General features: G+C 47.1%; 1 protein-coding gene across 2 annotated transcripts in view; it reads left to right on the top strand.

The window, feature by feature from the left end:
- Nucleotides 1–22,169, top strand: part of LOC119174635 (cell adhesion molecule Dscam1-like) — a 141,091-nt gene extending 118,922 nt beyond the window's left edge. Inside the window, exons 5-15 of one of the 2 annotated variants that reach the window (XM_075895337.1) lie at nt 2,554–2,698; nt 5,474–5,622; nt 6,978–7,109; nt 7,223–7,387; nt 8,003–8,073; nt 8,689–8,926; nt 9,745–9,837; nt 10,516–10,704; nt 11,180–11,356; nt 12,119–12,517; nt 14,905–22,169. In XM_075895337.1, coding sequence (XP_075751452.1) covers nt 2,554–2,698; nt 5,474–5,622; nt 6,978–7,109; nt 7,223–7,387; nt 8,003–8,073; nt 8,689–8,926; nt 9,745–9,837; nt 10,516–10,704; nt 11,180–11,356; nt 12,119–12,517; nt 14,905–15,299 — 2,153 coding nt within the window. In that variant the 3' untranslated portion in view covers nt 15,300–22,169. The remainder of the gene's footprint in view (nt 1–2,553; nt 2,699–5,473; nt 5,623–6,977; nt 7,110–7,222; nt 7,388–8,002; nt 8,074–8,688; nt 8,927–9,744; nt 9,838–10,515; nt 10,705–11,179; nt 11,357–12,118; nt 12,518–14,904) is intronic. The other variant, XM_075895338.1, reaches the window with a different exon arrangement.
- Nucleotides 22,170–26,139: the final 3,970 nt, after the last annotated feature.

The raw sequence follows: 26,139 nt of genomic DNA, 5'->3' as shown, positions 1-26,139 counted from the left end.
TAAGCTATCTTGTGGTGAACCGCCTCGCATTGCAGGCCCTCTGTCAGCCATCGACAATTTCCACGAACAAATCGCTTAGAATTCAATAATGTGCGCTAGGGGACAGACGTGCTACTCCGTCGAGCACGTTCACTATGCATATGTGCATAGTGAACGTCAACTTGCTACGCCAACTTGCTTTCTGTCAAATGTCAGAGGACACGTATTTGAACGTATCGAAAGCACCAGAACACGATAAAAAAAATATTCAGCCAGTTGCACGCCGTGGAAACTGTCTCGCAAAATGTTTGTGGTTGGCTAGAGAGGTCCAGCGGTGTCGTAAATCCGACGCTAGATTTAAAATGCGCACTCCTGCACCTGATTCTGCAACCTTGTGTGTATATAGGCTAGTGCATATCACACCTGTCTATGCACCATAACGGGTGCGGGCTCAAACCCCGTGTCGCGAAGGAAATTTATTTCTTTGTTACGTCCCCAACCCCTTGTCAGGTGGCCATCGCCATGCCCCCGACGACAAGGACACAGGGTAGATTAAAGCAGCTTTGCTATAAAAAGCTCCAAGCTTGGATTCAAAATCCTTTTTATTCCGGTGAAAAGTCTTTCACAGTTGCACGCGCTGCAATCCACGTCTTGTTACGCATCCAGCTCTATTGTCTTGCAAAAAAAAAACGAGATAGAGTAAAGCAACATATATACAAGGGAGGAACACTAGGCGCTTGTTAAGCCCGGCTTGGCGTTCCCGATAAAAAAAGTTCCCGTTCTGTTCGGAATGCGAAATCGAAGAGGAAACGAGGGGAAAGTACAAAAAGAAACTAGACAGTCGAGATAATTCTAAGAAAAAATGGCGCCATAAAACTCGCGATCCGCTCCTTGGTTGTCACAAAAGCCTTCGAGTTACTTCCTGTTTGAGCCCGGTGAACTCACCCCCGCTGAACGAGTCCCGATTATTCAGGCGGGCAGGAAGCGTCCAATAAGCGGCGTCGGCGTCAAGGGAGTGCCGTGTACCCCTCAGCGCCAGCGACAGCGGGTCAATCACAGAGAACCCCGGCCGCGTCGCCTAGCTGGCGGGCAGAGGGCAGAGACCCCCCCCCCCCCCCCCCCGGTCAGATTTGAAAGAAACTGCAAGCTCCTCTTGGCACTCGCTCCGGGCTGAGCCGAGTTTCCTCTTTGTCGCGTGTCGAAAAGGTCCGACTTCTCTTCTTTCCGCTCTCTTCAGTTTGACTGTTGACAGCTGACGAGCTCGAGCTCCTATTCGGATGCATTCCGTGACGCTGCAAACAAAGACAGTCGTTTTGCCTGCGCGTCCGTGTAGTTAACATTTTTTATTTTGACACATTTCACCTTCCTCTTTTTTTGTGTGTGAAATTCTGGCTTCGGTCCAAATCTGAGCTCCGGGGACTCTAGTTCAACTTCGAGAATAGGCTGGCGGCATAAAATCGCGAAAGTCCAAGTCCCCTGGGTCTCTCTGTATGTCTTCAGAGGTAGGCACACTCTGGATGCACTCTAATGATTGGACACCTTGGGAGCCAAAAAGAAAAAAAATAATAGTAACGTTCACGAACAGAAAATCTTTCGCTTAGACTGGAGCACATGGCTCCAGTTGTATAGGCACTGATAAAGTGAACGTTCTTGGGCACCGTGCCACCGCCAGCTGGCGCTCTTTTCCTCTTCACTGAGAGACTCGTCATTTTTTGCTAGTAAATTGACGAGTCTCTCAGTGAAGGTGGTCTTAGTGATGACAATGTGGTGGTCTAAGTGATAACAATGTCCTCTGAAGAACGTTATACCTTAAGGTAGACGAAGTTATGGCAAGGTCCTCTAAAGAATACCATATATTTCGAGCAAGACGGTCACGTCTGTTGATGCAAGAGCTTCTCATCCTTTGTGTGGCTTCCAGGATACTGAAGAGGCCACACTTACTGTGTATTCTCCTTGACGTAATACCACCACGTGGACGCGGAAAGCTGCCTGCGACACCGCAACGCAGTCGCAGTAACGTTATGAACTGAGATGTTATTAAATGGTGCGTCGTAAGGCCGGTATGGTAACTCATTTAAGTAAGAACACTGTTCGTGTGATACACATGTACACGAACAAAAATATTCCTTCAATTTGCAGCATATGGCTTCCGAACGTAATAACAAAGAAAGTCCAAACAAAGAATTATAGCTAACTGCACGATATCATTCTGACCGCATCTATCGCTTCATCAGTTGCGGATCCAGAGGGGGACGGGGGGACGGTAGGGGTAATCACTTTCTTGAAGTCTGTGTCAGCCCCCCTCCCCTAACTTCAGTGCTTGTAGTTCACTTGCTATCACCAATTAGGAAAAATGAGTGAAACCACTGCGAACACACATTAAGAGTGTTTATGCTATGAAGGGGGTTTTCTGCTAGTAAAACAAAAAGCTATGACCATGCCTCCCTCTCCAATGTTTCTTCAGGCGACACCCCTCAGCCCCTCCCTGAAATGAGTGGCTGGATCCACCAGTATGCTGCACTGAGTACTTAAAAAATGACTTGTTTTCGCTAACGAGGTCCGTTGCGTACGCAGTGCCCGCCCGCTTCGAGCAGAAGTTTAGCGTGGAGAGCGTGCGGCGCGGCGACACGGCCATCTTGCGCTGCGAGGCACTCGGCGACAGCCCCATGGGTGTCACCTGGCACAGAAACGAGGACCCACTGCCGCTGGACTCGCCAAGGTAAGCGAGTGCGCACACGCCTCGAATATACGCACGTGTCACACGTGTACGCGACGATAGCGGACGATTCAAACGCATTGCATGCGGACACCACCAGTTTGTCCGCGGTGCCCATCAAACGTGAGAAGCGTACGCGATGACGTCACGCGCAGCGTATTTCTGACGTCATCGTTGCTGCCACGTTGGAGAACTTTGAAGGGATAGGCAGCGTGCAAGGCGATTGAGATGCTTTGACCATGACGTGACGCCTTATTATGTTCCGGGGAAGTGCATACTTTGTCGCAGTTGACAGCAACCTCACCGACCAACCGATTGATGCGCATGCTGTCCCCCCCCCCCCCCAAAAAAAAAAAGAAGCGTAGTAAATTTCCTTAAACGTAGCCAGACTGCTGATATGTGCATTTAGAAAAAAAGTGTTTAACGATATAGCTTTGTTTATAACAAATGTTCGGCGATTCAGAGTACGATGTACTCCCTATGGGAGAGCTATAAGCAGTGCTAGTACGTAACAATGAGGTTCAAATCTCCGAGTAGATATAACTGTGCTTAGAAAAAGTGTTCAACGATGTCGAGTACTTTGTACACAACAATGGGAGAGCATGCAGGGAGCCGTCCCGATTGTAAGTGGGCCAAACAGTGTTTAGAATTAGTTGTGGACGCTTTAGCGCACTGTATGCACTCTACGTTGGGAGGGCCATAAGCAGTCCTGGTGCAGTATTACTCACCGAGCCGCAGTGACGTCTAAGCGTGTTTGAAAATTTTTTTCAACGATATGAGGTACTCTACTATGGCCGAAGCTGTCCCGCTGCAACAATCCACTGCTCAACCTGGATTTGTTTAGAAAAATTTATTGACAGACAGTGGACATCAATTACTTTCGAACTGTGTTTATAAAAATTTATTGTCACAGGCTTCAATAACATTTCAACAGAACACTTTATTGTTAGGCGTACATTAACGATGACGACGAAACAGACTTCATCTACATGAGTTGTGTTTGGAGATATTTATGCTCACGAAATGTGTTTCGAAGAAGAGGTTAACGATTTGAGTACTTGGTACTCTACTATGGGAGAGCTGAAAGCCGTCCCTCAAGCGTAAAGAACAGCTCTAATGGCAGTGCTCCTCGAAACGTTCAAAACAAGGAATTACCGTCCAAGCGCTCAGTACGGGCAGTTACCGAGCGAAGCCAAAGCACGAGGCCCCGCTGTTTATCACTCGGCTCATCTTGACGATTTGTTAAAGCCTCTCTGAATAATTGAGTACGTCGGCCCAAAAAAATCTAATTAGTGTTTGCCACCCGTGTGTTTCCTTCTTTTTTTAGTGGAATATCAGTGGGTAGAATAATTAGCCCAATTTTTGTGGCACACACGTGATTAGAGTTCTTGCTTACACATAACGAGCAAAGTTTGGTTTCGTCTAGCCGCATAGCACTTAGCTGTAAAAATTTTCGAATGGTTGCTGTGAAAACGAGGGCACACGGCAGATGTAATAGATCTTCGCTGTGTGGTGTGTAATACTTCTACATTGTGTCCTCGTTTTCGTGCTGTCCATTTCAAAACGCATTATCAATTAACCATTCGTGAGATGATGATTGATATGTAGAGTTTTAGGCCTCAACACCAGTGTATTATTATGAGAGACGCCATAGTGGAAGGCACCGGAAATTTCAACCACCTGGGGTTCTTTAACGTGCACCCAGTTCCGAGCACACGGGCCTACAACATTTATGCCTCGATAGAAAATGCAGCTGCCGCAGCCAGGATTCAATCCCGCCACCTGAGGGTCATCAACTGAGTATCGTATACCCACTAGACCACCTCGGCGGGGCAACATTCGCGAAATGTAAAACCTTTTCTGTAAAAACGGTTTATCGGCATAGTTGATTTGTTTTAGGGGTGAAATCCCTTAAGACCACGCAATGTCCCTAAACCTCCGCCCAGTGTAGCAAAGCAAATGTAGCACGGGTGCATGAGAACAAACCGAAACATCTGGGAAGAACTTCAAAATGCTGTTGACCAGAACAAATAAAATAAAAGGCCCGACACAGTAAAAATACCGACATCAATAGCCACCCATCAATCAAAAGACACGAAAGAATACAATGTTGACAAGAATAAAAATAAAGGTTCTTAAACAGAACGAAATAGAAGGTCGCAATTAATGATACAATGCACGCTACTTCGCCCCATCGTAGTGGGTACCCAATGCACGCGAAGCTGCAAAGTAGTGGGTACCCAACTAATGGCGTAGTGGGTACCCTGCAAGTGTGTTTGTAGCAGTTATTCAAAGAAAGTTTAAATCCACGCCGTGGTGGTCTAGTGGCTAAGGTACTCGGCTCCCGTCTGCGGTGGCTGCATTTTAGGCGGAGGAGAAAATGCTGTAGGCCCAGGAGGTCTAAATTTCTGGTGCCTTCCACTACGGCGTCTCTCACAATCATATGGGGGTTTTGGGACGTTAAACCACACACATCAATCAATCAAATAGTGTTTAAAAAAGGCTCTGAAAGACCGCTTTTCCATCTTTCTCTGCGACCGTGCTGCGCGTTCTGTGCAGGCCGAGCGTTGTTTTTGTTTTGCTTGTTTTCTTTTGTTCGAGCAAGTTATTGAATTGTTTCCCGGATAGCAACAGCATGTCATATCGGGCAAACATACAGAAACAGAATTTGGTTCCCCTGAAGCGCGATAGAGTAGACTGTCTTGCGTTATGGTGTCCATCCTCGCGTGTATACACAACGCGTATAGAGGCTCACTTCCGGGCTCGTTTTCGTGGCAGGCTGCAGGTGTTCGAGAGCGTGACCGAGCGCGGCACGGCCTCCGAGCTGCACGTGCAGGGCGCCGAGCGGTCGGACAACGGCCTCTTCAGCTGCCTCGCCAAGAACGGATTCGGCACGGACAGGCGGAGCATCAAGCTCGTCGTCCTCGGTGAGTATATGCTCACAGTCATTGACTCAGCATTAGATTGATGCTCATCGATTGACTGTCCGTGCATCGATTGTAAAGCTGTTGAGCTGAAACTTGAATGATGACGTAGGTTTTAGAATAAACCAAGTGAATAAACCAAGTGAACGACGGCAAGGAAGATGGCATACGTGAATTTATGAAGTTGAAGATAGCAACAGTAACGAGTATAAAGTGTGCAGGTGATATTATATACGAATGACATAAACTCTTCAGCCAACTTTAAATACAATGTTTCTAAAGTTAAAATTTAAAAAGAAAACTGACTCGACGTTTTGGGACCGATTCGGTCCCTTCGTCGGCCGGTTCCGAAGCTAGCAACTTTTCTTGGTAGTGCTGCCCTCTCCATCGTCCTTCTTTCCGCCGTTGTTGTCACTGCGGTGTTTTTCCCACTGGTTCTGTAGACCATACACTTATACATTCGTCAAAGTTCCAGTTGAGCGGTTAATATTTTCAGGTGTTGTTTGGATATGCCAGGACTCTAAGAACTGTCTTTTTGTGCAGCTGCCTTCCGTATCAGTTCATGGTTCTTGAATTTTAACTTTGGAAACTTTGGGCTAGAGGCTGGCTGGAAAGTATTCGTATGAAATTTCACTCAGCCAGACCGATCTCTGTCAAATATTCGAACATGAATGTAATTGGGAAAATCATGTGGTGTGTAGGACAAATAACCGACAGTGATAATTTGCAACACGACGCAACATAGAATTCACCCCGACCTGGGTGGAACTGCCGGATTGATTGGCAGTTTCTTCATCCCTGCTTTAATTCTTCCTCCATCGGATATGCCATTGCCCTCGATTTGCCTCCGAAAGACAGAAGCTTTCGGACGCATTGCGACAATTGGACGATCGGCCACTCTATATGCAGATGCTACTGGAACGCCGTCCTCGCCTTTCGTCGGCTCAGAAAGTAGTCAAAGCTGTCTTGTGCTTTTTGAGGACTACAGGCCTACGCGATAATAAGTTCGAGCTGAGTCATTCACTCACCTTTATCAATTTCTTGTGCTGCCCTCTGATGTTTTGGTAGGGATTTTATAAAGGCCGGGACAACCAAGAGGTCAAGAGGCGTTTGGAGACTTTCCTGTTACGAGATGGATGCATCAGACGTGGCGTCGTTAAAAAGGCGGATAGAATCGAGTGGTCAGGTTAAAAAGAGTGTAAATATACGCGTGGCATAAAATTGGCCGGAAGAGCTTACGCATGTGTTACTGGAAGTCATCGTCCTGCAGGGCCGCCTTTTGTCCTGCAGTGGGCAATCTAGAAAATGCCGCTATTAACAAAATATCACGCATACTATTTCTTTCTTCCTTTGCCTAGAGGTACCGTCAGCACCGTTCGATGTCAAAGTCGAGCAGACATGGAGTCGATCTGCCAGCGTCCGATGGAACGCCCCGTACAGCGGTAACAGTCCCGTGTCCAAGTACATCGTGCAGTACTGGAAGGACCATGGTGAGGAACATACCTATCTCATACGAAAGCATGTCTTATCTGACCCATTAGGTATGGTGAAAAGAATCATCTTGAATTTCTTCTATCTTTCCTCTCGCATCTAATCTTCGCAGGCGCTGCCCACAGGTTAGAAGAGGCCATCGTCGTGGCGCCACAAACGTCGAACCTTCTGCGCGAACTGCAGCCGGGAACGTCGTACATCGTCCGAGTGTTGGCAGAAAACACAGTCGGGAGAGGATCTCCATCGGAGAGCCAGAAGTTCCAGACTAAAGAAGAAGGTCTGAAGCTGTTCTTTCCCTTTTCTCAGCCACACTTCTTTTGTCAGGTGGCAAAGTTTGAAGCTGACTGTTCAATAAATGCGTTCGAATTTGCGTCATATTAAATCAAGCAAGTGGCTAATGAAGCTTATGCAGGCCAATGAGCAACTGGACATTGGGTGACATACTTAAAGTATTCCGTAAGACTAGGCGTCACACGAATGAATGAATGCGACTTAAAAAGTTAGACTGGGACGGCTACCCGTTCTCCCATAGTAGAGTATAAAGTGCTCTATATCGTTAACCACTTTTCTTAAACACACAGTTGAGGTCTATTTTATTCCCATATCCATCAATCGCGACCTACCGATACCGGCGAAAATGCAAATGAGGCCCCGCTTGCATTACCACGGTGAACACATCTATCAGACCGATCTATCTGTAACAAGGTACCTCTCTATGCACTCTCTTGTGTATCCTACTACCAGAGCATGTGGTGAGAATTCAGACGCAGACGCAACTCATCTTAACTTTAGGCACACGCGTTATTCATTGTCACGTGATCACTATTTGCTATTCTGTGACGAGTATTAATGGTGCATTGACAGTGATATTCGTTATCGAATTATTGCGCAGAACCAAGTGGCGCTCCGACTGACATCGCGGCCGAGTCTAGAGGACCAACTCTTCTTCGCATCAAATGGAAGGTACGTGCTCGAAGTCCAACTGTGTGGCTCGATGTGACATTACTCGCGAAGTAGACCAGTCAAGGAAAAGCACACGGCAGGAAAAGCCATTCGATCGCTCTTTAGATGCTGAAACCAGTGAATAATCAGCCGATAGATGTTATCCATAACATCATGGTGCGTAATACCTGTAGCTCGTACGACTATGGCGCACGAATCGGATATCCGATAACAAGCATACGTGTTACGCATCGGAAGCGTAGTGTACGTGGTGTTTCAATCCCAAGTAAACAACTGAATCATCAATGGTCTTCTTGAGACCTCCATACTAATGGTGTAGAACAAAGCATGCATTGCACTATCCTAACACATTTTACAAAGCTGCTCACAAGAATAGACGCCGCACAATGCTGATCGAAATCTTCTCTTCATGTTACGATATTAGCGATGTGGTCCGGTCAGTGATCTACAGTTGCGTAAGGTGAAATTCTTTGTGAATCAAATTTAAGGTTCTTGGCACGGTGAAAACACCTAGAACATGTTCAAGGGATGCATAAGGCGTAAATAAAAGGCAGTGCAAGAAGCATGTAAAGTATTTTACACACGCGTTCCTATCTTTTCCTCTGCGCCGGCCAGGCTCCACCCAAGGATCAGTGGAACGGTCACCTCCTGGGCTACTACATCGGCTACCGTAGCCGCGCCTCGGAGGAACCGTACAGCTACCAGTCGATGCTGGCCACCGACCAACCCGAAGAGGAGCACCTTCTGTCGGGCCTCAAGAGGGCCACGGAGTACAGCATCGTAGTCAAGGCGTACAACGCCGCCGGCTCTGGACCAGACTCGCAGGAGGTCTTCGCCAGAACAGCGGACTCCGGTAAAATGATTGGACAAGGAACTCGCTGTCATGACGACTAATAGCACGCCGATCGAAGCCTGCTGCCACAGGCTTGGCAAGCAAGATTGCAAGCTAGAGTAGTGCATATGCAAACTAATGACATATACTACAACAATTTATCAGCTAGAGTGTTTCTTATATGCGAAAGATAGCGGCAAGAGCCTTGTCAAGAACAAAAGCCAACATAGCATCCTTTTTTTTCTGACCTTGCGTTTGCTTTGAAGATAACACTGTAATGGATGCCGAACAGGCTAATTTGATTGTTCATATGATGGGTGAAACACAAAGCATCGTATTAAGCATGCACAAACGCTGGTACAGACAATCATGCTTACTCGTATTAGGTATTGAAAGGAAGCAGGAGTTTTCATCACGTGAGAGGCTACTGGAGCACTAAAAGTAACTGACAATGGATACCCTCAGGAATATGAGTGCACTTCAAGTTCATATTGCTGCCCCGCCGAGGTGGTCTAGTAGCTAAGGTACTCGGCTGCTGAACCGCAGGTCGCGGGATCGAATCCCGGCAGCCGTGGTTGCATTTTCGATGTAGACGAAAATTTCGTAGGCCCTTGTGCTCACATTTGGGTGCACGTTAAAAAACCCCAGGTGGTCGAAATTTTCGGAGCCCTCCACTACGGCGCCTCTCATGATCTTATGGTGGTTTTAGGACGTCAAACTCCACATATCAATAAAATGACCTAGTTCACCTTGCTAACTACAATCCAGCAAATCATATGAATGACCCTGCCAACACGACGCAACGACACAATTATTTTTCCTCCTTGTTTGTACTACAGAGCCACCACTGCCACCACGCCTTTGGCTGGAATCCCACGACCGTTTTTTCATCGTCGTCCACTGGCAACAGCCTCCGGGACCGCCCGTCACTCGTAAGCAGCCGGCCTCGTGTCATGAAAATGTTATTCTCTACTAATCGCACAATGTCATTTTACTGAAACGACTTTAGGTGTCGTAGTATTAAATTGGTGTACCTTCGTGTCAGAGTCTTGAAAAACTCATTTCTGTGAAAGCTATAGCGGCGTGAGCGAGGTACATGCATGGAAGGAAATGCATGAAACGCTGTTTTTTTTTAGGCATCCTTGTTGTAGGCCTAGTGGGACCATGGGGCCTGGCGACTTCGTCAGTGGGTGACTCGTCGGCTGATGGTTTGCGTCTGCCTCGTGTTTTCGGCGAGGTCATGTCAGTAGCGTGCCGCACTAGTGTAAACGCACCGACCATTTTTTATAATATAACCTTATTGCTTTTTCTTCACAGCGTTGTGTTACTAAACCTTTCCTCATCAAACAGTCGCGTGTACAGATTACAGGTGACACTTGTCATGATGTGTATAATCTGATGTAAGAGCGCTAGTTCACATATGATTAGTGCTTTTATTAGGTAAAAGCACGAACACTGACAGTCCCTCAACCTCGTTAAATATTCTCACAACCAACAAGCGTTTTAACCATTTTTGCGGAGCCATACATAACGGTCTAAGGCTACAGTTCTTTAACGTACACTCGCCAGTTCCGTCTGTTGAATAGCTGTTTTCTCCGGTGACCGCGCAGACTACATCATGTCGTACCGGGAAGAGAACGGCCCATGGCGTGAGCTGACGGTGCCGCAGGCAGACAACTCGAAGTACACGTTGTCCGGCCTGCGGGAAGCCACCCGCTACCAGATCTACCTCCAGGCTGCTGGAGAGGGATCCACAAGCGCCCCCAGCGAGACCATCACTGTGCTCACTGAAGGCGGAGGTGAGATTTGGGCAGTTTACTGTGGCCCCAATACCGAACTACCTTCTTGGTCCCTACGGCTTACTGTTCACTATACGCATGCTATGCACGTGTATCAAGTAACACGCAAATGGATAATGATGGAATTGAAAGCGGCATCTGGTGTCACCTGCTGATAAAATCGGTATAAATTGATTTACTAGTGAGATTTTCGGCACTGTAGGGTAACCCCGTGACAAACTGCACTTATAGCATTCAGGGTTCGTCGTTCCAGAGTAGAAGCTATTGCAGCACGCAAGAAATATTGTAAAAGAAAATGCACTAGCTCGCTGCTCGCCGAAAACAGCCTACGCGGCTGAGGTCATCGGGCTGCTATCGGGAAGCGCGAACCTATCGCACAGCTGACAGAACATTTCGACGAGGACTTCGCGGCAAAAAAAAAAATTGTTTTGTGCGTGTACGATTGGAACTGAGTGATGTGTGTGTCATAACGCAGCATTATCGGATGCGTCCATGCCTGCTCCGCATGGGAGCCAGAGCCGCGAACTTCCGGTCTACTTCCGGTTGTCGGTAGTGGCACCGGCAGCCGCGTCGCTCACCATCATCGTCCTCGTCATCGCCGGGGCCTGCTTCTTCGTGAGCCACGAGAGGCGGAAGTACAAGAACATCATCGGTGAGTGTGCTTCACGGGCGAAGATAGGTTTTGACCGGTCGTCTGTGTAAAGTGCCTTGACGGCTAGTGATAGCCTTCATTATACGTAAAGGCTGCTGGTTATGGAAAAGTGTCAAATGTTCTCCCCTTGGCGGAACCAGTTCTAAAATGTACATTCAGTGAAAACTTTGGTCCCACGGAGCTTCTGCTGCCGGCACAAGACATTTTCAACTGTATCGCGACGTTCCTATTATGGTTTAGTATTTGTAATATGCGCCGTACAGTCTAACGGAAAAGAAAAAAGCCATTTGATTCTTTTTGGTTGGACCTCACTTTCTACGTCAGTGACTCTCTTTGAATAAATACAACTGTTTTCAAAGACAGTTATACTCATTAGAGAGTTGTTGGACCTAAAAGACACTGACGTGTCTCTTCGAAGAGATTCACATGTATTGCAGCTCTGGAGTCACCGAAAGGAGTAACATATGTTGTTCTTTTTCTTATACAGTTTATATCATATGGCGCATCATAGCGTCTCGCGTCTTGCCCTCGGATAACTCATGACTACATAAATTTCGGCATGAATTCTTCAATGGCCTCTCAACTATAGTAGAAGTGCTGTATGTATTCAAGATGTCGGTTTTGGCTTGTTCTAGTCTGTTCTGGGGGCCCGTTCTGGCCTCCGCCTAGATTCACGAAGCAAACATTCGGCGTACTTTTACGGGGTTTTCGAGGGAGTGTTTATTCCAAAGCCGGCATACTCTCTCGTACCACCGCACCCAGTGCCCCCGATGAAGCCCGTCAAGTCCGGCACGTACATGAGTGGAGCCGCAAGCCTCGGGCGTCCACAGAGCCAGCGCTACGTGGACGTGGACCAGCGACTGGGCGCTCCGCGGACGCCACGGCACGCGGACGGCGGCGAGCGGAGCGTCGGGCCGCCCGGGTCGTGCCGGCCGCTACTGGGCTCGGCCATACCGCAGTACCCGGCGCCGTACGCGACGCTGCCGCTGCGCTGCCCGTCGGTCGACGGCCCGTCCCCCTCGCGGCTCACGCGTAACGCCAAGGGAACGTCCCTGTCCCAGGTACGTGTCCCGCAGGAGCCTTGGGACGCGCCGCGCTCAGGCGTCTGGTGCGACATCTGGGCGTCAATGACGCTCACCGCCGGCGGCAGTGTGCGCTTGAGTAAGGCCCTCGACGACGTCTCTGCCTGCTTCTGCCTGCTACACTCGCTTACTCTGTGCTGGCGCGGCAAGCAGTGAACCTTTTAACTCCCGAAAAGGAGTAAGGCTGTCCGCTCTACTACGCAGTTATTGTCTGTTACGGCGCGAAAGTGTGCGAGGCTTTGGTTGTGCTAATGAGCCGGAAACCCTTGTCTGAGAGAGGGATACACTAAAGCAAGAGACAGAAGATAAGATTAGAGGAGATAACTGATACAAAGCAGGCAGAGGTCGCCCCAATCGTCCCTGCGATTAATGTCATGTACAAAGTCGTAATCTCATCTGTAATAGTTCATCACGTGCTGAAACTCGTCATCCCAGTTAAAAGACCAGTATTCTTGAATGTCACTGCAATAGTTAGTTACACGTTCTTCAAGCCGTGATTATGTGCCGTCAGTTCTCCTGGCATGTTCCAAGCAATAATAAGTGTATCTTCGAAAGCAGGATTAGCTTGTTGTTTCCGATGTCGTTTTGTGCGCCTCGGATGGAAGAAACTGATACAGCTATCGTTCACAACAGATATAGCCAAAAAAAAAAAGCTCCGCGACCCGAAGGTGCGAAGGTCAAGGTGTCAGCCCCAGGACAGCATTGCGCCATTTCAGGTGTTAAAGGCAGCTGCCAGGCCCACGCTGTCCTCGAATATCGCGAGCTCGAGTGCGCGCAGTATTACATAGGCGCGCCGCTTTTTCTGACCGCCACCCGCTTGTTGTGTCGTCTGGTGCCCACCTTTCTCTCTCTATCTGTGTCTCTGTCTTTCTCTCTCGCTATCTCTTTCTCGCTTCCGATTTTCCCCGCTTGTACCCTTGTTTCTCGAGGAACAGAAGAGGAGGCGGTTGCACGTACGTTTTTTTTTTTCATTTCTCTCGTTTCTTTGAAACTATGTTTCGGAAGGGCTGTTCTTTGCGTTTCGGCCGAAGGACGGCGTCAGTGACATGGTTTTCAATTACAAGCAGTGGTGGCTTGCCGCGTAAGAGCCGCTTCCTTCAATCTCAAGCGACGTCTCTGCTCACATAGTCAAAGTTTCGAGTCTTTTGCGTCGTTAGACACCGATTTTCCGCACTGAAAATGATCCTGCCAGTAATATTTCGTTGTGATATCAGCATGTATGTGATTTAAAGAAAAGGGCAAACCAAGGACTAGCCACCCAATCACTCCGTACAGATGTTTCACAAGCGAAGATGAAATGTGCAGCCCCAGCTGTGATCTATCGAAGGGTCTTCGGTTGCATTTTTTTACTTCTTCTGTAGCCCCGTTCAAAAGAATCGTGTTTCTAACTTTGCATTTGGTTACGTTAGCCTAAATGATATGAAGAACACCTGAAGGAATACATGGCTAGTGATTCATGTGGCGGGGGGTGTGGTCTGTAGCTGTATATTCTGACAAAAATTGAGGAGAAACTAGTGCAAGCGCGGATACCCTGGGGTAGAATGTGCTGGCCATAGATCGGCTTTAATGTTGGAATTCACTCATACTCATTTCCTATACTAATCTTCTGTAGTGGAGTAATTCAGTGCAATAGGGCCTCATCCAATGTGAGGCCCACGGGACGACTTTATGCACTCCCATAGTCGAGTATTTACTATTTTAAATTGTTACCCACTCTTTCTGAACACGAAGTACTTTAAATCGTCAATCATCCTTTCTAAACACACATTTGAAATCGTCGAACATGTTTTTCTTAACACTGGTTCATTGCTGATTCCAGCAGCTTGTGTAAGGACAGCTCACTGCTCTCCCGTGGTTGAGTACGAAGTACTCGAAATTGTTAAACACTTTTTCTAAACACTCAGACCCAGACTTACCAGACTTTTGCTTCCATTGAACTCAGACTCACCAAACGTTTTCTCAACCGTACTCACTCGGATTCAAGTTCACAAACATATTTCTTAGCCGGACTGACATAGTCTCACGACTTGGCCTGAGTCCGAGAGTGCCTGAGTGATTCGACTCGTGAGGGAGTTTGCCGACCTATGGTGCTAGCATTGCTTCGTCATTAATGTTACCGCGGACCACCACTTTGTTCAACTTTCTAGCCATATATACAGCTTCGCCGTAGGAGCCTTGTTTGAACTATGTCCAGGAACATCGTCCTTCGTCGAACTCAAAGTGTCTTGCACATGCCTTTACCGATATATATACATTTTTTTTCTTTTTTGGTTTGAATTTCGTTCATATCATAGTGCCTGGTACACCAAAGTTCATTAAGTAAACGCAAAGCGCATGCCCTGTGTGTTTAGAAAAGCGTTCTGGAATCAGATGTCTAGCCATAACGAGCTCCCTAGAACGAGTCACATTGTTCGCGGGCCTGTTTCTTTCTTTTCTTTGCCATCCCTTTCTCGCCTTCGCCACCAGGACATTCTGGACAGGGACGGCCCGGGCAGCAGCAACATCATCGAGGAGGCGGCAGAGATCCACCACTACGACATCGCAGCCTAGAGGCGGTGACCTGTGGCGATCTGAGTGCAATCGAACTGTGTGTGGAGGACTGGAAGCAGAAACAGCAGCGTCAGGAATGGAAGGAGCAGACGACGGGAACGGTGACAGCGCGGGACTGCGGGAAAAAGGGAGGAGCGGAGAGCGACGGCACGCCGTCGACGAGCAATGGCGACGGAGGGAAAGGAGCGAGCGACTCCGTGGTCGAAACGCCCAATGGCCTCGAGCTCAACTCAACAGCGTACAAACCGGACGCGGACCCTAGTTCCTCACAGGCCAACAATATGGCCGTCGCTTTCGAACTCAACCTCTGAAACGACTTTTTCTTTTGTCCTGATACCCGATCCCCGTCGCTGGTCTAGTCTCGAAGACGAACTCCTCTGTAGTGTGTGTTAACGCACACGTGCGCGTCTTTTAGTGAGTGCGTGTTGCCCACCCGAGAACCCTTCTGTTTCGAATTGTGTGTGTGTGTGTGCGCGCGTACTGAACGTGAATTGCTCATCGTCGGCAGGTTCGTGCTCGCGTGTAGTGGTTCTGTCCGTATGTAGTAAGTAGGTATACACAACTCTCGCGTTGACGTGTAGAAAATATCATCTCATCTTTGACTTCTCGGCACCGAAAGAAGGGAATACCCATTTCCCGTTTCCAACATAGGCCCACTCTCCCTTCCCCCATCATAACCAGAACTTGCTTGTTTAGCTCTCGCGATTGTCTTTATCGCAGGTTGTTCGCGGCAAAGCGGCGCATAAGCGAGGCATCTACCTTTTAGTCGTCTACAGACTGTTATGATCGTAGCGAGGCGCTGCTGTGCATACAGTGACGCCAATCGCTGAAGGGTGATCTTGAGTAATTTCGGAATCTCTGCAGAAAACAATATTGCTCCATGCTACTATCCTTTTTTTAAGACGCCTGCATAATTTCATTGTTATTTTACGCTTTTCAGATTTTTCTTTTTTACCTTTATTTCCGGCGTCTTGCGATATGTAATTTGTATTTTTTTTTCACATCAGTTATTTGACGTAGAGTGAAATCGGGCCCCTTGACCACGAGTCGTATTTCAGTGACTTTGCAAGCTCTCGAATGGAATCCATTTTAATTGATCGTACTGTTTTGTTTCAACGTTACAAACGGTCTGAAGCAACAACAAAAGAGAAAAAAATGAAGAAAAAAGACATTCCAAACGAAATGGACACTTCGAACGACATTAGCCAGCTTTGTTGCGTTTCTTTTTTTATTTCTGACTTCCTTCTTTATTTGTACAGACCAACTTGCGTTATGTATTTCTTTCACAGTCAACTTGAAACCACGAGATGAACCGGAGTGCTATTCTGGACACTGTCTAATTACCCCATATTGTCGAATTTCGTAATGGCGGAATTTTAAGCCAATCAGAAAGGTCGTAACAGCTCACTTGGCCAATTAGCATCGATCAATGGCGCAATCTGACAACATGGTGGAATTCGACGATGTCCAGAATAGCATCCCCGCTAAAGTGTCACTGCTGACACTGTGCTGCGTATGACTTTTATTTTCGTGTAGTGGCGCTGTAATTCTGTGATAATAAGTAGGTATTTATGTAAAAAAAGAGAGAGAAGGATGTGTATTCTTTGTTTTGTTGTGAAATAAGTGTAGGTTGTTTGTACATTTGTGTAGCGTTTTTTTTTGTTTTTGTTGTCCAAAGAAGCAAATCGAGTCATGTAAAGCATTTTTAGACGTACGAACGTCGGTCGTCTCTCTTTGGTTTCTTTTTTTTTTCTTCCTTTGTTCACTTGTACTGCGCTTGCATAAACTTTTGGTCTGATGCGTCAGTACAGTGCAACTTTCGCGTTGCACTAGGCGGCGCCTTTCATTACTATTTGCCATACAGACTTTCCAGCTAATAGTAAACTCTTGCTTAAAACGTCATCTCCCAAACATTTCAATTTGATTACATGGTGACGCACAATACGTGCAATGGGAGCGCGCTATTCGTCTTGAAATACACCAGTAAATTACCTTCTGTACATAATTACCACAAGAATACACTGCCCTTACGTGTTATGTGCACAATGTTTCACACGAAACTCACCAATATAGGCAACTTTTTTCTTTGCTTCTCTCGGGAATGCACTTTGCTCATAATTTAAAAGACGTTCTCGTAAACGTTCGGGAAAACTCGGGAACACAATTACCATCACGTGACTCCAATGTGTTGACCAACGAAACTGTGGATAGTGTAGACTGCGTCTTGTACGAAACAAACATGACTTTGTTGTTGTTGTTAGCAATCAGTTCGACTGTCTATATCATTCGCAGTGATCGCACTCGGAGTGCCGCTATAACAGAACACCGGAGAGGAGCTGCGAGAGTTTGAAAACATCGATTAGGTTGATTACGCGAAGTTAGGCGTACGAGGAAGCGCTTGCATTTTTTCTTTCTTTTTGTGCGGATGTGCTTCGGCTGTGTGTAAACGTTTTGCAGAGCTCTTCTAGCGCCGTTACGATGACGCCACGCGTTCGTAGCTTGTTACTTGCCGTAGAAGAGTGATTTATCTAGGTGATAAGATAACGAGGAGAGTTCAAACGCAATCTTGCGCGAGGATTTCGTCTCTCCCTCAACTGAATTATGGTGCTCCGAGATCAAACCGGGGTTGCAAGACTTTCTTTCGAAGCTTAGTTGCCTTTTCTTCTTTCATTTTTTTGTCTTGAAATACCTCCTCATAACGTATAGTCTCTTGTACAACCCCGTACCAATGGTGCTGGGAACATGTCGTCACACGTCGTATATGTACTGCGAACGGCTGTTCCACAACCAAACAAGTTATGTACCTTATTTAAGCGTTCCGTTTATTCGCTTTCCGCTATGTTTTAGTCATTTTTGACGAGCTGGATATTTCAGGACAGTTATGAGGACCGAGGGCTGTCTGTGGTTATAGCGAGTATTTTTCAGCAGGGAACCGAACGAGGCATTGAGACGTCGAAGTTTCAGCCATTTTTAGGCTCCAAATCCTGGACGGGTACTAGTGACAACGCCAACCATTCACACGTGTGGAGAATTCGGAAAGCTTTTCAAACACGAAACGCTCGCGCTGCATGGCAACTTGCTCTCCTAAGTTTTGAGTGTTTGCGGGCAAACCTGCTCCAGGTTCTGCGGACTGGACGCACTGCTCGATGGTGGATAAACACTATACAGCAAATAGTCCCAGATACGCAGAGGCGCGACCTCTAAGCTGTAATTACGGTACACGCTTTTGTGCGTCGATAACGTTAGTGACTAAATCATCATGCCTGTTGTAGATTCCACTCTTACAAGGAAAACTTTTTAGCATATACAACGCGCATCCTTTGAGCGAAATGACAAGATTCAGGGTGCGTAATCTGTAATATCCTTCAGCCTCGTTCCATCGATATTTCGTGCCATCGACATCTCGTCCATCGATTCCCAATAGAACTCTCTTTGTAGCTTGTGAACTGACTGAATTCATGCTAATATGCAACTCGAAAGTGCACAGTAACAAAATTATGTTTGCAGCGTGCTCCTGGGATCATGTTTAAAAGCTGTACGTGATAACAAACCGACTTTCGGATTCGCTCTTTCATTGAGCCAACGGAAACAAGCGCGCGCATGGAACGAATAAGTTGCACAGTCATAAGTGACACTCAACGTGTATCACGTTTCAGAAGCGTGCGTGCGTTCCCGACTGCAGTCTACAAGGGAAAGGGCATTTCACATTAGGTAGACCTCATTAAGGCCGACGTAATCGGCGCCCATCGAAAACAGGCTGCTATACACAGACGTACAGTGATCATTCTTGCGCATGCACTTGCTGTGCACTGTTTGCGTATCACAGATTCATCGCCCACTCTCGAAGATGTCTTTGTAAACAGTGAGAGGGTACTATGTAATCTGTATCACGAGCACGTGAGTCTTGCTGTCTTACGACCGCATAGTATGTACTCATCACACGTGTGCGTATGTAGTGCGTGTTACCGGCGTGTGCAGGCGAGGATGGCGGTTCAACAAGGTAAAGACGGATCACGTGACAGTTGACTCGCACCTGTACAAAAATAGTCCACGCCATTCTAATGCTGTTCTCAGCACTTGAATGTTGAACACCGGCTTGTTCCGACGTTCCCAAAACGAGGGACGTCTGGACTGCAAATGCTGCGAGTGTCCACATCCCGGCGCGGAACCATGTTCCTGTGGGAACCACGTACGTGTCACGTGACCGACTTCTGCCTCGCACTGCCTCTAGTTAGTCTCCTCGCCTTAGCGCCGCGTGCCCATGGATTACGAGGGTGGACCGCTTGCCATTCTAGTCTAACCACATACCGTATACAAGTAATACAGTGTCTATACCCGTGAATGAACGTTCTCATTGTCAATATAGAGTGTATAGGCGCGTGGCGTGTTTTAATACGTATACGGTTGGAAATGGTATTTGCAAACGGTAAGCTGACCAGGCGCAGTTCGACGCGGTAGGATCACCGTAATTCTCCACACGACGACTTAGCAACAACACAGATACCGTACCTGAAAAGCTTTTTAGATCATATCAGTTTTAGACTGACAGATGCTCACTGAAGAAGGATACGATAGTGGAAACAGAATGCGATGTCAGCTTTTTATATTGAGAAGCGACATCTCGGTGAAAGGAAGCTTGCGTATAGCACACTGAACGTAAACCGAAAAGTGCGAAGCCCTGGCCACACGTACGCGTTACGACGCGTCAGAGCGTGGCGTGTAGACCCACGCCCACCCTCTCTCTATGGGGAGAGGGGTGCTCAGCTTCGTGCAGCTGGTTAAGGGCCGTTCCACACGCTTCCCGCACAGCCGCAACGCACGTGCCGGGACCCCTACCGCACGCAAGCGGGGCACAAATAAGCCAATAGGCGACGCTCTTTCACCCTCCGCAGCGTCGCCAATTGGCTTATTTGTCTCCCGCTTGCGTGCGGTAGGGGTCCCGGCACGTGCGTTGCGGCTGTGCGGCAAGCGCGTGGAACGGCCCTAAGGCCTGACCTTACGCACCCGTTGTAGTGCGCCAGCGCGAAGCTTTCTGACGTGCGCCGTGCCATCTCGCTATAGAGAGAGAGAGGGAGCTTGGCTACGCGAAGCTGCTTGCCCTCTCTCTCCATAAGAAGAAGGCGCGGCACCACTTACAAATTCCACGCGCTGCAACAGCTGCGAAGAGTACGTGTGGTCAGGCCTCTGAACTATGGCGCGACACCGGGTCTACACGCCGAGCGATGACGCGTTGTAACGCGTACATGTGGTTAGGCCTTAACCCTTTGCCATTGTACATCGCGCGGAGAAAAAGTATCAAAGCTACAAACACACAAGGGTTCCGCGAACGAACATACATCTGCTGATTGTGCTACAAACAAAATACTGAAGCGTGTGACGCACATTGCACTGGTGCATCAACGTTCGATATGGCGTTAAACTTCGCTGAAGCGACATACGCCTAACTGTGAAAGCATTAATCCATCAGCCAAGAACTAACCTTTCTAATCAAAATAATCCATTGTGGATAATAATAATAATGTGTATGACTTTTTGTTCTTGTAACGGACTGAGAGTGTATAGGGTACTATAAACGCAATGACGTGCTCTGCAAAAGCCCACCTCGTGTCCGTGTTCATTGAATGTCGTTTGCTTGGAAATCGAATGTGACATTTGTATGTAAGCCCCAGCACTTACCCTCCGCCCCCTCCCCCCTCTCACCCCGACCCCAACACTAGAAATATCTTTCCACGTGCTAGCAAAAGGCAAGCCCTGTCTGTCTACTAAACAAATCTATCTGTGGTCAGTCATCGGTCCTTCAATTTCTCTCTGTTGATTGTCTGTAAGCGTTGAAACGCCGCTCAGGCATCAGTTTTCACTGACCCTAGAGAGAGGCACCGAGACGTGAGACTACAGAATACAAAATTCTATGCATTATTCGCACAACCGTGCGAAGACCGTGGTTGTTGTGAAAACAGAAAGCTATTTCTAACTGCTTAGAAACTAATGATAAGATTTGATCTTCGAGATCCCTTGATCGTGACACCAATGCGCTGCGTTCTTCAATACAGGTGGTATACATTTTCATTGTATTTAGCGGAAAGACGCTGCATCTATGTTAGCGATAATGCATGCGGCAACATGGCGGACCTTCATTGCTAATGCAAATGACGTTTCTTCAATGACCGCGTTATCGTTACGACTTATCAGCGCCAGCATTTCGCAAAGGCTCGTCCATCAGAACAACCTTGCGCCCCCTCGTCGCCAGGTACCACATACATTTAAACACAAAATTGGAGTGCCAAACAAATTAATACACGTAGACCAGACCACAGGTTTCTTATACGATATAGCGCCACCTGAAAACGAGCGTTTCCCATCTAGGACGTAGGTTACAAGCAGTACCCGAAACATTCCGCGCACCTTATTGCGAAAAGAGGCAGCCATAGCTCGTGTTGCAGGTTGCAAGTGTCGCTCGATACTCTCGCAAGCGACCAGACTAATAAACGGTGCAGCGTGCCGTGATGCTATACCGTTGACGCTACACCGTTGCAACAGACCACGGCACCAAATTACAAAAAAAAAGAATAAACGTTGCTTGCCGTGACTTTGACGGTATATAAAGAAGTGTTCCCGGATGTGTGTGCGTCCTTTTAATGTAGAGAAAAAGAAAAACAAAAAAGGCAACAAACGAAAACGCCGCCTCAAAACGAAATCAGCGTCATCTTCTTCTATATAGCTGTGCATGTCGCCTCTCCAAAAGTATAGTGAATTTGCTCTTGTTCCTAACGTAATAAGTTAATAACAGGAACAAACACGTTCCTACAGTTCCCACGTGTTCCGTCAGGAAATTGTTTCCTTTCTTGGTATTCTCAACTTGCAGTATTGCACACCAATAGCAGTGTGTATACTATTTATGGGACATGTTATAGCTATACCACACGATTCAAGTCGGGATGTTAATATACCTTTGTAATCTAGGCTATCTGTAAATACATACACCTCGGTAGCGCGTTTACACCGCTCGCACCACTTCGTGCTACCACGTGAAGCGTTTTGGTCTTGTGCGCGATACCCCTGGTCTCGCAGTCTCTCTCTCCAATTGCGTCGTTCTCGGTGTAAACAACAAAGTCACCGGCGAAGTGTCGATGTACAAAAATGCTGTTTTATAAAATTTACAATAAAGGTCTCGCAAGCCTGCAGTGTGGTGAAGCTTGTGTCAATTGTGGTTTGCATGATACCTCGGCAGGGCCCAAACTCTGCTACAAGAACGCCTGCTCCAGCCTTCTTGATATATCTAATTGATCGTACAGGTTAGTCAAGAGAAGTATTAAACTTTATTTTAAAGCGTGAGCAGACGACGGAGCTGTCCCGGCAACCTTATTTAACTGAAAGACTTGGGCCGTCCTAAGGACCTTCCTAGCCCTTTCAAGTCTGAAATTTTTTTAATCGTCAGAAATTTTTGTTTCTTGTTAATTCGAAGTTACTACACCCTCAAGAGCACGAAAATATTTTTTTTACTAAGCATCCCATCAATATACTAGAAAAATGGATCCGTGTCTTATGTATAGGACACCAGGGCTTAGTGGTCATAAAGTAAAATATGGGGAACTCGTAATACATGTTTATGTTTAACATGTTAGTGCAAGTTATCGTGAAACTAACATACAGCAACTCCGTATTAGTTACAGCACCTAAACTGTCCAATAAGGAGTCTTTGCGCTCGTGATACGCAGTTCCTCATTTCATTTGAAAGGCCACTGTCTAATTATTGAACACTTTGGAAGCTCCAACATCATAAAATATTGCCCAACTCTGCTTTGCAGCGCCAGAAATATTCCGCGCACGTTTGCAAGTGCAAGCTGGTTGGACTGCACTTCACTGTCATCATCTAGCTCCATCACGCACCAATATTATGTCTCATAAAACGAATTAAAATTCATTACATACTATCTCGCTATCCGACACCCTTTACACATTATGTAAGTGATTTGAACAGGTTTCTCGACTAGAATCACAATAAATCCGGAGCTTTTACAAGAACTACACATCTGAATTAGCCTGAATGCATTCAGAGGTCTGAAAGCCACATGAAGATTGTCCACTACTGCGGGCGATACGTTAGTGTTAGGGAAAATCTTCCTTGTAAATTACAGGTTAAACATCTTATAGAAACGACATAAAAAATACGATAAGTAAACTCATATAATAGCCAATCAGTAAGTTGTCATTTAATATTTAGTTGCGGCGAGTGTCATCGTTATCGCATTCCACCATTTTGTTTTTCACTTTGCAGAGTTCCAAAGAAGACGACGATAAAAAAATCACTACACATGCTTGCTCAGGTGTATTGAGGATAGTTGAGACACCTTTTTCAATTTCTGGCTTAACTTTCGGCAGCAAAATTTCTGCCTGTCCTTTTTACAGGACACCAGGGCCGAAAGGGCTAGACAACCCGGCACAAAATACCGTTACTGAACTCACATTTTCATGTACAGAGAGAAAAAAGAAGAAAAGATTGAACCAACGTCGTTCCTTCGTTGTTGTTACCGTGAAAAAAAATGCAACAAAATGCTGCAGAACCGTTGGCGACATTTGCTGGCCCCGCCGCGGTGGTCTAGTGGCTAAGGTACTCGGCTGCTGACCCGCAGGTCGCGGGATCGAATCCCGGCTGCAGCGGCTGCATTTCCGATGGAGGCAGAAATGTTGTAGGCCCGTGTGCTCAGATTTGGGTGCACGTTAAAGAACCCCAGGTGGTCGAAATTTCCGGAGCCCTCCACTACGGCGTCTCTCATAATCATATGGTGGTTTTGGGACGTTAAACCCCACATATCAATCAATCAACATTTGCTGACACCTCGACTGGCAACGTCATCTTTCGAGGAAGAAAGTGCAGCTACTTCTATTTTAACGTAGGACTACGGTGATCTAATTTATACGGATTGTTTGGACTATATAGACAGTCCAGGTGACCTTTCGCCGTCGCGGGGATGTCCCGAGTGATGGCACAGTGACCAGTATATGCCACATCCCGCGCGTCGAGCTGCGGGCGCGAAAGAAATCCAATAAGGATGATGACTTGATGCGTACCGTCTTGCTGCGTGCCCATGGCGATAGATCAATTGTTTTAACAAACTTGCGACAGGAGAAAATAGGTGCAAGTGAGTGCGTGCTTCTCGCTCTGGCCCACTTTGGTTACGCATGGCTACAGCGAGCCAGAAGACGCGTGACCTCTGCAGCGGTCGTGAAGGCTAAGGACAAGTGGGTATACGCCCTGTGGTTTAGCGATTGCTACGTTCCAGTGCGTATGGCGTTAGAGGGCTTCTGTAACCTTTGCTTTCCTTGCTTGCTGCAATTTACACGGACGATAAAACTACGAACCTGAACTCGCATAGTTTAATATTTTGCTGTCGCTATCGATGTGCCGTGTCTTTCGGGCAAAACTGTGAATTTTCCACCCGAGACAGCTCCGATATCCGCCAGAAATGCGGTTTTCTGTTGAACAGCCTAGACAAAAAAAAAAAAAAAAACATTGGCGCCGTATCTGCATGTAATCTGAAAATGTCGTCGAAATACGATAGTCTTGCGTGCGGAGAGAGTAATACCCATGCCACACGGGCATAGAAAATAACATTTGTTGGCGAAGGCCTTCAGTTCCCGAATGACATTTGTTTCGCCGGAGCTGCTACACGTCCAAAGCGAATGACATTTGACTTGATGATGTCGATCGCAGCACCTTCCAAGTGAGCATTGGGGGAATAGCAATAAAAAAATAAACAAGCGTTTACAAGCTTCATACACATCATATAATCAATAAAAATAAAAATAAGAATATTACGCTGCCCAAAGTTGTAGTTTCTTGCTTTGTTTTACGACGTTGCAGCCGACCATAGCAACCTAAGCCAACACTAGTCAGATCCACAGCGTAATTAGAAAATGGCGCCTGTCGCATCGCACCTTTCGCATCTCTCAGAAGATGTTTGCAGAGTTCATTTTTTTCACGGCAGCACTTGTGTGTTTCCGTGCAAAGCATCATGCTCAAGAGCGAATAATTCTGGAGCAGAGACGAGTTATTATGCGTCAGCTTCAGGACATTGAACTTCATTTAATTTTAAACCATTTCAACCTGATCTTCGTATAGCGTTCAAAGCACTTTTTTTTAAAGTTTAGTGCAAATAAAAGACGGGAAGTTTTATTTTTAGCTGAATATGATTCGTTTTATTTACTTTAAGGTAAATCGCACTTTGCGAGCTGTGTCGTCGAGAGCAGGCATTTCTCAGTTAACTGAGTTCTGGCGAAGGCATTTGGTGGCGAATGACATTCGGACGAATGCCATTTTGTTCGCCCGTGTGGCAGCGCGCGAATGGCAATAAATCTGAAGGCATTCGGGGGTAAATGCCATTTTCTCTGCCCGTATGGCACGGGTATAAACAAAACATTTATTTAATTGTTATGCGGAAGGAAATCGGTGAATGGTATTCCGGAGGCGCTGCGTTAGAGTGCCTCGAGCGTGCAGCGAAGGCGAACGAGTGCATCAAGTCACGTCACGCGTGAGACTTGAGCGCCATCTCGCAGTTTTTTTTTTTGGAAAACAAAGCGCGTGGCCCTGAGACGTCTCAGAGGTGATAAGGTGTAGAACGCAAGGCGATGTGTCGGGGTCGTCTTAGCAAAGCGTTGGGAACACTCGCCTTTCCGTGCAAGCGTTGCATGGTCAGCGCAGCGTGATAAGTTCTACGGTCCTTAAAATTACTTATGTATGCCTCTTCTTGTAAAAGACGAACATGTAGAATATATACATGTTGTCATGGTGCCTCAGATAAGCGCAACAACCGCTTTTTAATTGACAATCGCACACGTATGAACGCTAATTCTCGGGCAACATTGGTGGGCGCTGCGGATGGGGTCGGCCGCTCGGGGTATCATACAACGCTATTTGAAGTACCCGGTTCGCGTTAACGGTGGACAAACAGACAAATGTACAGACAGACAGACCAAAATTTTTGCGTCGAAGGTCCCCAAGAAAGACTATCGTCTTTAATAATCGGCGCGCGCGTTCTGCGAGCGATATGCGATGCCCTCGATCGCCTGCGAGGCGCGTCAGACGGGCAGGTGTTCGGGCGCACGGAGGGGAGAGGGGGGATGCCGAACGCGTGCCCATCTGTCGTATTCCCT

This window comes from Rhipicephalus microplus, chromosome 5, assembly GCF_043290135.1.
Source record: "Rhipicephalus microplus isolate Deutch F79 chromosome 5, USDA_Rmic, whole genome shotgun sequence".
In the NCBI taxonomy this organism is placed as follows: domain Eukaryota; kingdom Metazoa; phylum Arthropoda; class Arachnida; order Ixodida; family Ixodidae; genus Rhipicephalus; species Rhipicephalus microplus.
This window is presented reverse-complemented; position numbering and strand designations above follow the sequence as displayed.